At 39.5% G+C, this 14,412-nt stretch overlaps 1 protein-coding gene across 2 annotated transcripts in view; it reads left to right on the forward strand.

The window, feature by feature from the left end:
- Window positions 1-2,098: 2,098 nt before the first annotated feature.
- kcnip4a (potassium voltage-gated channel interacting protein 4a) overlaps window positions 2,099-14,412 on the forward strand; it is a 137,491-nt gene continuing 125,177 nt past the window's right edge. Inside the window, exon 1 of one of the 2 annotated variants that reach the window (XM_051943885.1) lies at window positions 2,099-2,313. In XM_051943885.1, coding sequence (XP_051799845.1) covers window positions 2,253-2,313 — 61 coding nt within the window. In that variant the 5' untranslated portion in view covers window positions 2,099-2,252. The remainder of the gene's footprint in view (window positions 2,314-14,412) is intronic. The other variant, XM_051943889.1, reaches the window with a different exon arrangement.

Genomic DNA, 14,412 nt, shown 5'->3' on the forward strand with positions numbered 1-14,412 from the left:
GGGAAAGTGGAGAGATTGCTGAAGACTTCTGCTGGTCCCCGAACCACACTTTGGGAAGTTGAAAGTTTAATATGGCCTGTGGCATACCAAATACACCACAGTGTAGCAGAGACACCATAAATTCTGTACATGACGCTGCATGGAAATGCTAATTACGGTGAGTGCAGAGTGCACTTTTGAGAAACCAAATAAACCGTTAAACATTAAAGCCAAATGTGATCTCTGAACATGCCATTCCAAAACCATATCTCTCCCCCACTCTTCTGGGTTAGGATTTATGCAAGGTTTTGGATCCTGGCTGCAGGGATTGGCTCCCATTAAACCACAAGAGGGCTGATGTTGGGAGATAAGGCCTGGCCCGGAGACAGCATTCCAAGTAATCCCAAATGTGTTGGATGCTTGCCAAGTTCTTCTAAACCAAACTGGAAAGCCAGGACATCGGTGCAGGAAAGAGGGCACTGAAACAGAAAAGAACTTTCTCCAAACTGCTCCCACAAAGTTGGGACCACTACTGAACCAATTCTCTTACACTCCGACCTGGAAAAAGGCATTTAGACACCTAATTTTTAGAGGCTTGATTATTGTAATTCCATCACTGTACCAGTGATCAAGTCACTCAGCAGCACCTAAGTTTTGGCATCACATCACCCCAATCCTGCCTTCTGTCCGTTGGCTCTCTGTTCATCTTAGAATTTATTTTAGCTACGTTTCACTAATGACTTTGACTGTGCAAGACTATAATGTTCTGCTGCCTGGTCTGCCTAAGAAGAATATGTATTTCCACTCTAGCTGCTTCAGAACTCTGCTGCATGCATGTTGAATATAACCAGAAGGAGACATAGTGCCGATTTTAGAAGTCTCTGCACTGGCTGTCTGTTTAAGAACTGATTTTAAGATCCGTTTATGGGTTAATATAGCTCCTAATGGTCTCGGTCAAATCTGTTTATCGAGTCAACTTTTATCCCGTGAACCTTCTGGAACCTTCAGATCTTCTGCTGGTGGCCTTTTAATTATACCGAAAGTCAGAAGAAAAGCCAAGAGTGAGGCAGCCTTTTCTTAAGTATGTGAACACATAGATGGAAATTCACCCTTTACTCTCGAAGTACTTAGATGAAAAAAAGACACGTACATTTAAATAAAAATGAACAAATTATAGAAGGAAAATCAGTGTTTAACTGCTATGTACAACTATAGGTATGTGTCAAAGACATGTTTAAAAGGAACCAGCGTTTCAATGCAAAACAACAGTGAACAAAAGTTTAGTGCAAATGCAGTTATTGACACCTTATTTACACAAAGTAGGTGGACGCAATGGAACACAGAGCAGCGTTTCTGGGATGACATGTAAACAGGCATGTGATATACAGTATATACAGTGGTTCAGTGTTGGGATTCAGAATGAGTTGTTTCCTGTCAGATTTAAATGTTAATCAAACTGATGGCCTGTGGGAATAAACTGTTCTTGTGTCTGGCTTTAGCGTTCAGTGCCGACCAGAGGGGAGGAATTGGAACAGGTTATGTCCAGGGTGTGATGGATCTGCAGTTATGTTACCTGGACATGTCTAAATTCTAGATATAAGGCAGGTCGGCTCCAGTGATTTCCTCTGTATTCCTGACTGTTCTTTGTAGTTTGTCTTTGTCCTTTTTTGGTAGCCAGTTCTACGCAGACAGTAACAGACTGAATCGTCTGTCTTGTATCACTTTTTAAAAATATTTTATTATGGTGCAATTTTGCAATGCTGTTGCCTCATTCCATTCATTTATGGCAGCATTCCCTCAGTCCCTGTTGTTATTGAGGTCTTCATTCATAACATAATGTTTATGGGTGGACTGGTAGAGGGTGGTGGGGTTGTTTATTTATTTATTTTTTCCTGTAAATCACTTCCTGTTACATTCGATTTGTATTAAAATGCTATACGAATACATTCTGATTGATTGATTTATGCAATTTGCAATAAACAAAGGAAACAACATTAAATTTGGTGTTTTTTTTTCTTTCACATTTACATCATTTACATCCACAGAGCTCTCTCACATGCCATCACTTACCGCCCACCTATGCGCGCTCCCGCCCACAGAGCAGCGTGAACGAGCAGCCTTCCAGCGCTGCCAGTCTGTCACACACGCGGCGAAACTTGGGACTTGGGCGAGCAGCAAGTAGTAGTAGCAGTGGAAGACGAAGCTCCTGTGACTGAAAACGAAGCTCTTTGCACTTCAGAATAAGAGGAAAAAGTCCATCTTCGGATATAACGATGGATGCAAAGAGAGTGGAAACCATTTCTGCCCGAGTGGACGCCGCTGTTTCTTCATCTGGTAGGACAGTGGTGGCATGTTGTGGAGCGTTCACGGATAATACGGTGATTTTGTGTTGGTTCGCATGGAGCAGACATTAGATAAAACACCTGCGCAATTTAGTCACAATTTAATTTTGCCTTTCGAAACCGTCAGCCTGTTACCGCCAAACTTCATGTTTCTGTAATTACAGTTGGACTCTTTAGTTCGGCTTGGTAAAAACAAACTCATGTCGACAAAAACCCCAACTTCGAAGCTAAACTTAACGTGTTTAACAGGTTTCTTAATGATACGCTAAAATACACAAATTATGGCCGAGGCAAACAATTTAGTCGACATTTTGTGCAAGCTACATAATTATATGTCGTTTTTATTATTTGTTTTAAAGGCAACATTAAATTGACACTTTAAAGTTTTGAACTAATTAGCTATCTTTTCTTCTTCTGCTGAAGTTTAAGCTTGCATGTTTTTTTATCGCTTTATTTTGCATTACGAGGTAACTTTGAAGTCATGTCTGGTCTTTTGCCTTCTCTTGAAAGAAAAGTATTGGCCATATTTGTCAAAATTACCTGAGAACCAATACATTTTCTTCTTTGCCATTTCTGTGTAATACTTTTAATTCAACCTTAACATCAGTATATTTTCTTGAATTGCATTGTCTGTGTATTCATTTTACCAGCAGGTTGTGACTTAAGCTAATTAACTAGTTTTTCTTCTCATGCTTAAGTTTAGTTTGCGTGTTTTTAGCACTTTGTTTTGCATGTTGAGGTAAATTTACAGTCAAGTCTGAACTTTTGACCTCTCACAGCAGCAATATATTTTCTTTTATTGCCATTTGTGTGTCATTATTTTACCAGCAGGTTGTGACTGATAACCGGTGGAATGAATAACACTGATGGTTGTTCACCTCCAATTAGCTGCACAAAAGCAGCACCTGTCCTAATTGGAACACACGTGTCATTTCCTGCTATAAAGTCAAAACATATGTAGTAAAAAAGGTAGTTTTATTCATGTTTATTTCCCACTGTAGCCTAACCCCACTGTGCAAAACTCCTGAACATGCCTGTGATAATGAGATTTGAATGTATAGACACAGGGGCATCTGTTTAAAAAAAAAAAAAAAAAAAAAAAAGAGACCATAATATATTCAGCTTCTGAGCTCCCTCCTCCACAGCGCTTGGCTGGCATCCAGAATAATGATCACTGTTATAGTCCATAGGTTTCCCCTCAGGCTCCTCACTGCCTCTCAGAGAGCCAGAAGAGCAGTTAACTGCTCATCATTCCTGGCTCAGGTTAATGTTTGTTTGCACACCTAATTGACTTCTCATTATCCATTTGTTAAAGAAATGAGTCATACCTTAAGGATTTTAAACAGATTTAAGCTGTTGAGAGATCTTCTTCAGTGAGTATTTTATATTGCAGGTTTGGGTATTTCCAATACCACAAACTGCGTGAAGGAAAAAACTAGTTATGCAACTGCTCGCGCAGACTAATTAGGACCTACAGACTTTGAGAAATGCATGAATGATCCAGGGCATGGATGTGGGCACAGTGAGCATCATGTTGCTGAAAGTAAAGGCATCAGAGAGTTCTTTCATTTCTCAGTTGTAGCTCAGTTATAGTTAGAAGTCATAGGCAGCTTCATTTAAAACATGGATGTCTATTGACTTGGATTTGGAGCTGAAATTTTGGGATTGCTCCAGTTTGCCTTAGGCAGCCAGTGACTCGCAGCCTCCCTGATTTGCTGCAAATGCTGCTTGTGACCACATTTCTCATTATTTGGGGTCTTAACGTTCTTTAAAACTATAGAGTGTCAGTCTAGAGGACTTGAGACATGCAAGTGTTTGTTATTGGCTTGCATTGCTCAGTTATCACTGATTCTTGTAGAGAGGAAACCAGAGTCGATCCCCCTGGTGCCTTTTCCCCCCTTTAACTCGTCACCATTTTCTTTCTCTCTCTAAAGCCCCCACTGCTATTCCCTCCATCAGACTACCGCATCATGCTCCGTCCCTCGGGAAATGTTAAAATGTAACAATCACCCATAAAAATGCTAAAGCCACCCAGGCATGAGTTGATCCTCCCAAGAGCTGCCTCCTTGTTACAGTGATTCTTTGCATCAATGCCTTGGAGCTCTCTCAGATCACCATTACAACGTCTGTCGGTGCCTGCCTGTGGCTCCCCTAGACATTTCTCTCCTTTTGTACAGAATCCCCGAGTTTCAGAAAGGCGATATATGAAACGCACCCCCGTAAGGTTTATTGTTCCGACTGAGGTACTTTCAGCACCAAGGCTAGCTCCATCTTTTGCACTTATATAGTTGGGAAAAGTTGCCCATTGTGGGCTTTTTGGTGATGAATGGCCTCATTTCCTTTGTGTTTTTATGAATTATGTTTAATTAAGCCTCATACTGGACCTTGGGCAATGCCAAACAACATTAAGTAGTAAAACATTAACAGTAGAAATGCTACCATACGGCATTACCTCATAGCTGAGTCAATGCTTCATTTACTCTAATTACTTAGGCCTATGGTTACCCTGCTACATACTTAATATTTTCTAAGAAAACTAGTTTATGAAGTCATAAATTTGCAGACTGCTTTCAGTCAACAGACAACCAAAGCGATTTCGGTCACTTGGGACGAATTCAAACGTAAAGTTGAGATTTAGGATGGTCATTCGCAATTCAGATCCGCTTGTGCTTGACTTAATAAGCTGGACCAAGAAACAGGCTTCTCTGAAGTAATCAATATGTAGGACATTAGCACTGAGTCAGGATTTTAATGTTTGAGCCAATGAGTTGTGTGTTTGGGGTTATGTTTTGATGCAACCAAGTGCAATAACCCATTTGCAGGATTTATTCATGTTATCACATAGTCAAGATCTCAGTGTGCAAGCTTTAGATTTACAGTTAAGTCACCATATTTAACAGGAAAAAACAAATCATTACAAACACCAGTTACTACCCAGGCGAGGTCTATAAATGAGCTTAAAATATAAAACTACTATTTAAGATTAATTGCAGAGACTTATTTTTGTGTGTGTGATAATTATGTTTAGTGCTTGAGTTTGTTTTTACAGTGGCAAGGAAGGAACTATAGTCTACATTGTATGTTCTTGGAGAACAGCTTTGAGCTCATATGGAACTGAGAAGTGACCACATGCCGTGTCTGTGTTTGAGTGTTTTCTCAGCAGTCAGGGGTCCTGAGATCACAGTGAAGCAAAGGTACAGTCAGAAGAGGGACTGCTCCAAATCTGTCAGATGGCAGAGCGCTGTGATTCAGCTGTTCAGAGGAAAGGTTTGACAGTGTGCCGTACAGGATCACAAAAGGAAGTTCTTCTGTCTTTGTTTCTGCAAAAGATGCGTCGTTTGATTTGTTATTAGACCAAATTATATTGTGCCTGGTGATTTCAAAGTAAGAAGTGGGGATTATGCTAATACACCTATTTAAAGATGAATTAATGAAACTTAGAATTGGAGCACGTATTGTTTTTAAGATGGGATATTTTTAGCAAGAGACTGCTGCTTGAAGTCATGTTGTTAGAAGCACGTTTAGATGCTTTTTGCTTTATAAATTATGAACATTGCTGAAGTAATTTGTGATTTTACTCATGCTACCTTTCTACATCGTAAGGATAAATCTGTCAGCATGAGGAAGTGAGGATCATCCAAATTTTGGATCTGTTTGCCTAGTTTTATATCCACTCTGTAAATAGATTCACATTGGGACAGTTTGATTTATTAAGCAGTCAGATCTGGCGCATTGGACCGTCTTAATGATGCACCAACTGCTGTGGAGTTGAGTGTTATCCCCATCATCAAAAAGGTAGACTTTGTTGTTGGTAAATTTTCCTTTTTTTAAGTTTTCTTTTTGACCACCTGTTTCGTCTCTACCTGTCGATACGACAACGGTCCATGGTCACGCCCAGGATTAATTGCACTGTGGACTTGTGTGCTCGTCTCCTGGGCACCCTCCAGCAGATTTTGTTTGCTTTGCATCCAGGCTTTGTTTTTCCTCCGCACGAGCTGGGTGGGGAGCATCTGCTTGCATGGACCATCTGCCTTGGGACACAGGCCAGAGAAGAACGAAGGAACAGAAAAGTCGAAAGAAAAGAGGGTGGGGTGAGGACGCAGGGCCCAGAGAGGGAGAGAAAGGCAGCGATGTAGGGTGACTGATTGGGAAGAAGAGGGGAAACTTGTGGAAGGTGGGTCATGGCACTGTTGCTGTGGCTTAAGCAGGCAGGATGGGGGAGCATACGATGTTTACGATCGCCAAAATGGACCGTCTTTCATGTTTACGTTTCCACCCACAGGCTTGTTTATGCCACACATTCACTCGATTTGACTTCTTTGGATAGAGTGCCAAACTGCCGGTGCCAACTGGGTGGTAACACTTGGCCTCGGCTTGAAAACGTATCTTTCTTTGTTTGTGCCAAGGTCACACTGAGGATGAACTGCATTACCTCAAAAAAAGACACTGGTCACCATGGTAATTTCTTTTTTTGTAGTGTTCTTTTGTTTTGTATGAATGGAGCAACTCTTTCCTAAATAATAAAATATTTCAGAGTTGAAGCCCCTGAAAAAATGTTTTGTTTTTCCTCATTAAATTTAATTTTCTCTGCTTATTAATGTTCTTTGTTCATGTTCTGACAGCGAATGAATCTCACTCAGTTAAACAACTGGTAGTCTGCTAATATGTGAATGTTTCTTGGCGTACAGTGTCTGAAATAATGATTTAAAGGTCTGTTTACTCTTTTTTTTATGTTGCAAACTGTTTCACAACATTAAAGCATCTGTATACACAATGGCTCACTGCTGCTCTATGGTCAGCTGATGACTTCTCCAAAGTGTGACAGACCTCTTATTAAGAGTGAACCATGTGTATGATAATCAGCAAGACAAACTGATGACATGAATTTTGACCTTTTCTGTTTTAATCTTATGCATTAAGACAATTTAATTAGCTGTATTTTCTTATTAAGGTATGGATCCTGCTATTTGCTGTTTTCCACTATGCTGCACTCACTTGGCAATTTGGTATTCACATCCTGTAATTAGGTTGAGCGCTTCCTTTACTTGTCATCTTTTTCTGCTTTGTTTCTCTTTGACATAAGATACCCTGGGGCTTTAAGTCTGACCTAGGTAGAGTAGTTATCAATGGTGTTTATCGCTGTACATCTCTGAATCCAGCTGCAATTTGGAGTTAATTTTTAGCTTGTGAACTTTGTCACATTTCACTCCAGCATTACTCTCCACTATGAGATGCCTCATAAAATCTAAACAAAAATTAAATCATACCAGCATTCGAGGATCAGCCATATGTCTAGCAGGATGACTTTCTTCCAAGGACTCCTTGATGAAATGGTGTCAGCGCTGAACATCATACAGGCCATATGTGGAGGCAGGCCTGGCATGAGTGGCCAACTGGAGGGTCCGTCTGTCTTTCTTCTCGCCCCAGTGGGGGTAGGCTCAAAAGCTTATTCTGGGATTGAGTTTCTCCAAACGTCCATAGCCTACAGGGTACTGCCAACACTTAATATAACACAATACTAAACATATCCTTCATTCCAATGGGAGAACTTGACATGCAAAGCATACAGACATGTGGCATATGCCAGCCCGGGGGTCCATCTTGATAATTAGGGTAGACCTAAAAATAGATTAGAAGAATAGCAGCAGTGTGCAGTGACTGTCAATAGGCTTATCTGCATTCATTCAAGCAATCACTGGTTGGTCTTTTTCAGTGCGTCGTCAACTACCCTTGTTAATCGTGGAAAGAATGTGCCTGCTGTGTGGTAGTTGTTGGATCCATGCCGTGTGCAAGGCTGACACCAAGTGGCAGTGCAGTGAAAATGGTGTTCAGTTGTTCAGAGCAGCTCACAGAAGATCTGAATGCAGTACACAGATGCCTTTGTCTGGTTTATGCATTCGTTTTATGCTAATTGGGTAAAAGAGTGTCTTAGTAGACCATTTGACCGATTATAGTGTAATATATCACGTGAAGTTAGAGTGAGATGCTGATATGAATTGATTTTGCTTCAGTCTAATGGGGGCAGATATGTCGGGTATTATTGACTGAAAACACACAGACCAAGTTTAGGTAGTTCAGATCTGCTTTTTATGTGAGAACTACAAAGTCATCTGCTGGTATTTTCATGATTAAGCCACATTTTTAGATCAGCAAGGACTTTTCTCTGTTCTACATGCCATTTAGTGCCTGGATGTGTGTGCATATACTGTGCATATTAAAATCTACAGCTTGTTGCATTTGCATGCTGAGGCTGCCCCTGCTGTTTATGTACTTTTGCAATTTTCCTCGAGTGCACTTTTCATAAAATGTCAAATTTCTTTTAGAATATCATTTAACTAGCTAACTTGAGATTTCTGTAGTCTGAGCTGCACTCAAGAACTTGTAGATAGGCACTTTATTATCATAGAAGACTTCAAAACCAGAAAATACCTATAATTAAGAAAATGAGAAGAAAAAAATGATTGGTTAAGTTTACTTTCAGCTCTCACTGCTGTGTCCTAAATATACTGACAGTCAATAGAAACTTTGAGGTAGAAATGTACGCAGAATTCTACTTGTAGGGGGGTTGTAATTATTCATTGTGGATTTACTGATGATGTAGCCAGGCGTATGGGCTGTTCCCAACCCACAATCAGAAGCCTGGTCCAAAGCATGCGCCGACAGATTGCTGCCTGCATCGAAGCAAATGGAGGCCATACTCGGTATTGACTGTTGTGACTTTGTGTTTGGCAGGTGCCGTTTTCTTTTGTGAAATTCTTTATTTTGAAATCATTCTTGAAACTTTAGATTTTTGTTTCTGTATGCCAATATGCTAAACAAATGATTCATATGAAGAAAATCCAGTTTCAGGCTTCAAAATAAAAGTTATGTTGAAAAATATGGTCTCAAAGTTTTTAATGACTGTCAGTGTATATTTGCAGACATTTATGCATAGTTGAGTATAGATTAATTTATTTTTGTTTGAAGCAATATTGCGAGTCAAAAAGCAGTTTGATTGTAAAACTTACATTTCTGTGCTTTAACTTGAGCATTTTGGAATATTCAGCTGAACACACAGACAGAGTTTAGGTTGAAATATTTACATGTAAATTTGCTTTTAATGCTAAAACTGCTAAATAATCTGCTGGTTATTTTCCTGATTGTCTGAAGTAGCAGCTCAGAAAAGACTGTGAAGAATTCTTTTCCTCCAGTGCACTTTTTAGAAAAAATGGCAAAAAATTATGAAACAAACTGCTTTGTCACATGTCTCTTAAATACATTTTTACATAGCTATTTATACGTAGGTTAGTGCAGATAAAGGGATTTTATTGAATTTGAGGCAATATTTGGAAGCAAAGAAGTTTGATTGTTGAACTGATCTTAATATCCCTAAAATTGAACATTTGAGACATTCAGCTTAAGACACACACTAATTTTCGGTTGATATATTTACATATAAATTTGCTGTAAATACTGAAACTACTACAGAATCTGCCAGTTATTTTCCTCATTAATTACTGTCTATAGTAGCAGGTCAGCTATTATATGACAATTAAGAAGTCCTTTCCTCCAGTGCACTTTTTAAAAAAAAAAAAATATGAGAAAATAATGAAAAATACCTGTATTGGTTTCCTATAGAGTTGTAGTTAACAGATTTAATCTTTGTGTAGTCTGAGCTGTACTGTTCTGAGTGGGAATGGTACATTTTGTGTGTGTTTTGTTACAAAAAATGGATTTAAACAGTTGCTTGGTTGATTTTTATTTCAGCTCCAACTGCTTTGCTTCATGCATTTGTAGATAGATATTTATTCATAGTTTAATGCAGATTAAATGATTTTCATTCAATTTAAAGCAATATGGGGAAGCAAAAAGCAGTTTCATTGTTGAATTGATACTATGTGCTTAAAACTGTGCATTTTGGGACACTCTGAGTTTATTTCTGAGGAAATGTCGCCGTGTTAAACATTTCCAACAAGAATAAATGGCAGCTACCTATCCTATTAGACCTGCATTGTTTCTGCAGTCCCAGTCAAATTGCCCTTTGTTTGATGAGCCGAAAATCAAGAGTATCCCCCGAGAAAATGAAAGTGACCTTACAACGTAAACCAGCAGATCGGGGCTATATTCTTTTGTAAGCTTGACTGCCACAGTGACACGCATCCTTACCCAGAACGTGCCCCAAATCCCTCCAGGTGCTTGTATAGTCACCAGCACAGTGTCTCTGCAACACGCTGACCGATAAAGACCCTGTGTTATCTTCAGATAGCAGGCGCTGCGGTTGAATAATTTATGGAGGCATTCCAACACTTTGACTGAGAAAACTACACACACCCACAGAGGGCAGGGGAGTGGTAAAAGGTTTGATATGTGTCTCTAGAGATGTGTGTGTGTGTGTGTGTGTAGGTTTGTGATTATGTTTTGCTCTGCTGTCGATACATACAGATTTCTCTCTGCAGTTTGTGTGTTGACTTTTATACTTTTCTCATGTTAGATGTTATTTTTTAAAATGCAAAACTGGATGCTACATCGGCCAGAATGCCACAGTCCATTAACAAGTGTGAGAGAGACCAGGAAAAATTCATTTTCATTCTGCTGAGTTGCCTTCTCCCATGAGCTTTTGTCAATTACCAATGGGGAAAAAGTGCTGAACCCTTATTTATGTAATAATTGCATAGAAGTACTGGTATTTAATTGAAGCATAATAATGAACAAATGCTGTGATCGACAGATAATTGTATCAGCAAGATTGGTATGTGGGTATCGCAGTCGTTTTTTTTTTTTTTTTCATTATCTTGAGTGACCTTTCAATTAGCCTTTGCAACCGAAGCCACTGAAAGTGGTAATTTGACTAAACCACCTGCATTGTAGGTGTATAGGACGCCTCAGTCAGAGTAGGAAAAAAAAAAGCTTCTCACAGTGCAAGGTTATATACAGACACTTTCTTTCAGTAAATCTGATCTTTGCTTTCTTGTGGTCTGTATGTTCTCCCCCTTATCAGATTGCTCGGCCATGGTTCAAGAGGTGGTTGTATCGATTTCAGGTTCAGCTTAAGTAAATAAGTGAACAACAACTGTTTCCGCAAAGATACCATTATGCAGCTCTCGTGTTTCAGAAAGAGTACGTATGAAAGAAGATCTAAGATATACCGATGCATACTGTAGCTTCGCCACTGTGAGCCTGCATCTTCCATCCTTAAATACTGCATTGCAGTTTGTTTAATCCACAGGGCGGTTTCCCTCATGCATTCTGCTAATTTTAGCTGCCACTTTGGAGGACAAGGTCACGGTCGGTGTGTGAGAAATTGGGAAGAGGAAATGTGTGTGTGTGTTTGAGGGCAGCAGGGAGACAGCCGGCCAAGATGCACACCGCTCTTTGTGTCTCGCCTTGCTGTGGCTACCAGCTGACCTGGTAACATGGCGCTACTGGAGTTGTGACCACCATGACATGTGCGCTGGGAAGGAAAGATGGCAGAGAAAGTAGCTGCTCATTTCCTGCTATTGCAACAGAGAATAATGAGCGCTGGGGTTTATGGCTCCAACCTGTGACTGTGCTTTTTACAGGGTTCTGCAGTGGCTGCAAGTGTTGGGTGTATGTGTGTGTGTTTGTGTGTGTGCTTTTAGAGTTTTATGAGGGGTGGGCTGGGATGAGGCAACAATTCAATAAAGCACAGAAATCCTAGAAATCCTATCTGTATTAGTTTTGAAAGATTTTATGAAATTTTGTCAAGATAAAAATAGAAATAGAGGATAAACAGAAGACAAATTCAGAGCATAATTGCTAACCCTCTTGAAGAGTTGTCGCATCCACACGTAATTCATATCCGTGACAGAATGAGTCGAACTCTAGATATCTCAGCCTAATAGCAGCAGATCACGTAGATTTAGGAGTGCAAACAATTTCCTGAATGACAGTCGACCGCATGAAAAAGAGAAATCAATTTGTCAAACAATTTTAAACCGCTGACGCTTAATGTTTGCTGCAGAATTTCACAGCAAAGTCACTGCAGTCTTCCACAATAAATAAATAAATAAATAAATAAATACAGCTCATGCCAACAGTTTGATTTCAAAATAATCCTCATACTTGATCTGTATGATGAAGCAACTTGTTCACCATAGTTAACATTAGTCCAGCAGCTGGAAACAGCAGCACCAATACTGTTGCAACAACTTTATCAGTCCAAGAAATCTGTCAGTATTTACTGCCCCTCTTAGGTGTATTTATACTCAGAACAGCCCTGAAACACTAGGTCACTTAAGTTTGATTGTCTTTGGAAACATGTAATCTGAGTCTGTATTTCTGCATTTGAAAATCCTGGCTTTGTATTAGCATTCAGCTCAAGTAGCTAGCTAAGCCGGACATCTGCAGATACCTTTTTCACAACTTGATGGTGCAGAGTTCATCAACATAATGGACAGTTATAAGTTAGACAGCAGGGAGGTGTGCTTGATTTATGTGACCATGGCTGGCGGTCATCAAACACACCTGTAACTCCACCTCATCAAACGGTAAGAGGCTCCCTGTGGTGGGGCAACCAGGTACTAAAGCTAACCTGCAGTACATTTTCTGACAGTGAAACTGCATCACCTTCATCTTGTGGTTATTTTTAATTGATTAAATTGTAAATGGTAATTATTTGGTTGTCAGTTATTGTCATCGCTGCTTCCATAGCACATATACAGGAGTACTGCACAGCAAAAGCAATCATAACTAACTGACATAAAAAAGGTTCCTCTCTAAATTGAAAATCTTTTCAAGAAGCAACAAGACATTGTTTTTCTCTGAATTCAGCCCACATTTTCATCTCATCATGACCTTTATATTATGCAAAATGGCATTAAAATGGGTCTGTTCCCACATAGATACAATTACAACCCATAGCAATGATTACATGTACCGGTAGGCATAAGTGAGTGTTTTCCAAAACATTTACCATATAGAATGCTTCACTCAGCTCCTATAACCCTGAGCATTTCCATTAAACTTGAGGAGTAAAGGCAATTAGTGAACTCCGCTTAATAATATGGTGGAGAACGTTCAAGAAAATAAAAGAGCTGATTCAGTGTTGTGTTGCTGATGTAGCTGGGCAGCAGCCCCCTTTGCTATGGGTAATGGCTTCTGTAATGGGCTATTGCATTATCCTTGCAAGGTTTTATGGAAATGCAGGGCTTGGTTCAAATGAACCCTTTTGTCTTGAATGTGTGTATTCCATCATTTTATTCCCAGACAGCAGGGTTGTTTATATTCCTTTAGCTTTTTTTTCCCCATTAAAATCACCTGCGACACCAGTGAGGCAAGTCACAGTTTCTCTTAAAGAGACAGTGAGCATCAGCCAGCAATAAACTTCTGTTAATTGCTCATTACATTACCCATATTTTGACAGGTTTGTCCATCATTCCTGTTGGTTATAATACTGTGTACTCATCAGTAATCACTAAAATCTAGAAACACAGCTAAGGCTAAAGTCAGACAAGACAGAAAGGGGATTTAAAAAAAAAAAAAAAAAACGAGTTGTAAACAAGTGATTTTAGCTGAATCTCAAGATCCAGTTTTTTAAAACAAGCTGGAATTATCCTTTAAACCAATTCCACAGTGCATCCACTTCCATTGCTCACAACACAAATGAAAAATAGGGTGACAGTTTTTGCATGCTAAATTTTGAATGTGTTTGCTGTTTTGTGAGGGAAATTTCTGATGCACAAGCTCAGGATAACATGGAGTGACATAATAATGCTCTCAGTTACTTAGTAAAATGTGACTTTTTTTGTTTGTGGGCTTCGGGCAGTAGTTCCATTTTTCTGTTTTCATGTGTACGATGCAAGCTATGGTTGTTTTCAGACTTACACTTCTGCCTGCAGTGACATCATCAATAAATGCTCATCTGTCTGTTTGCCACACCTATTCTTACACTCTTTTCAGCATTTTGAAGTATTTGGAGCTTTTTTTGTGAACTCTGACCCTTCTTTTCTGTATTTTGTGGTTAATGAGTGGTTTACATCTTGTGCTGAATCCTCTAAAGCTGTGGTCACGAAGCCTTCTCTTGATCATGGAAACAAAGAAACATGTATGCCTACATCCTGGAGAGTATTCTTGACCTTTTCTCAGCCAAACT

This window comes from Acanthochromis polyacanthus, chromosome 23 (assembly GCF_021347895.1).
Source record: "Acanthochromis polyacanthus isolate Apoly-LR-REF ecotype Palm Island chromosome 23, KAUST_Apoly_ChrSc, whole genome shotgun sequence".
In the NCBI taxonomy this organism is placed as follows: domain Eukaryota; kingdom Metazoa; phylum Chordata; class Actinopteri; family Pomacentridae; genus Acanthochromis; species Acanthochromis polyacanthus.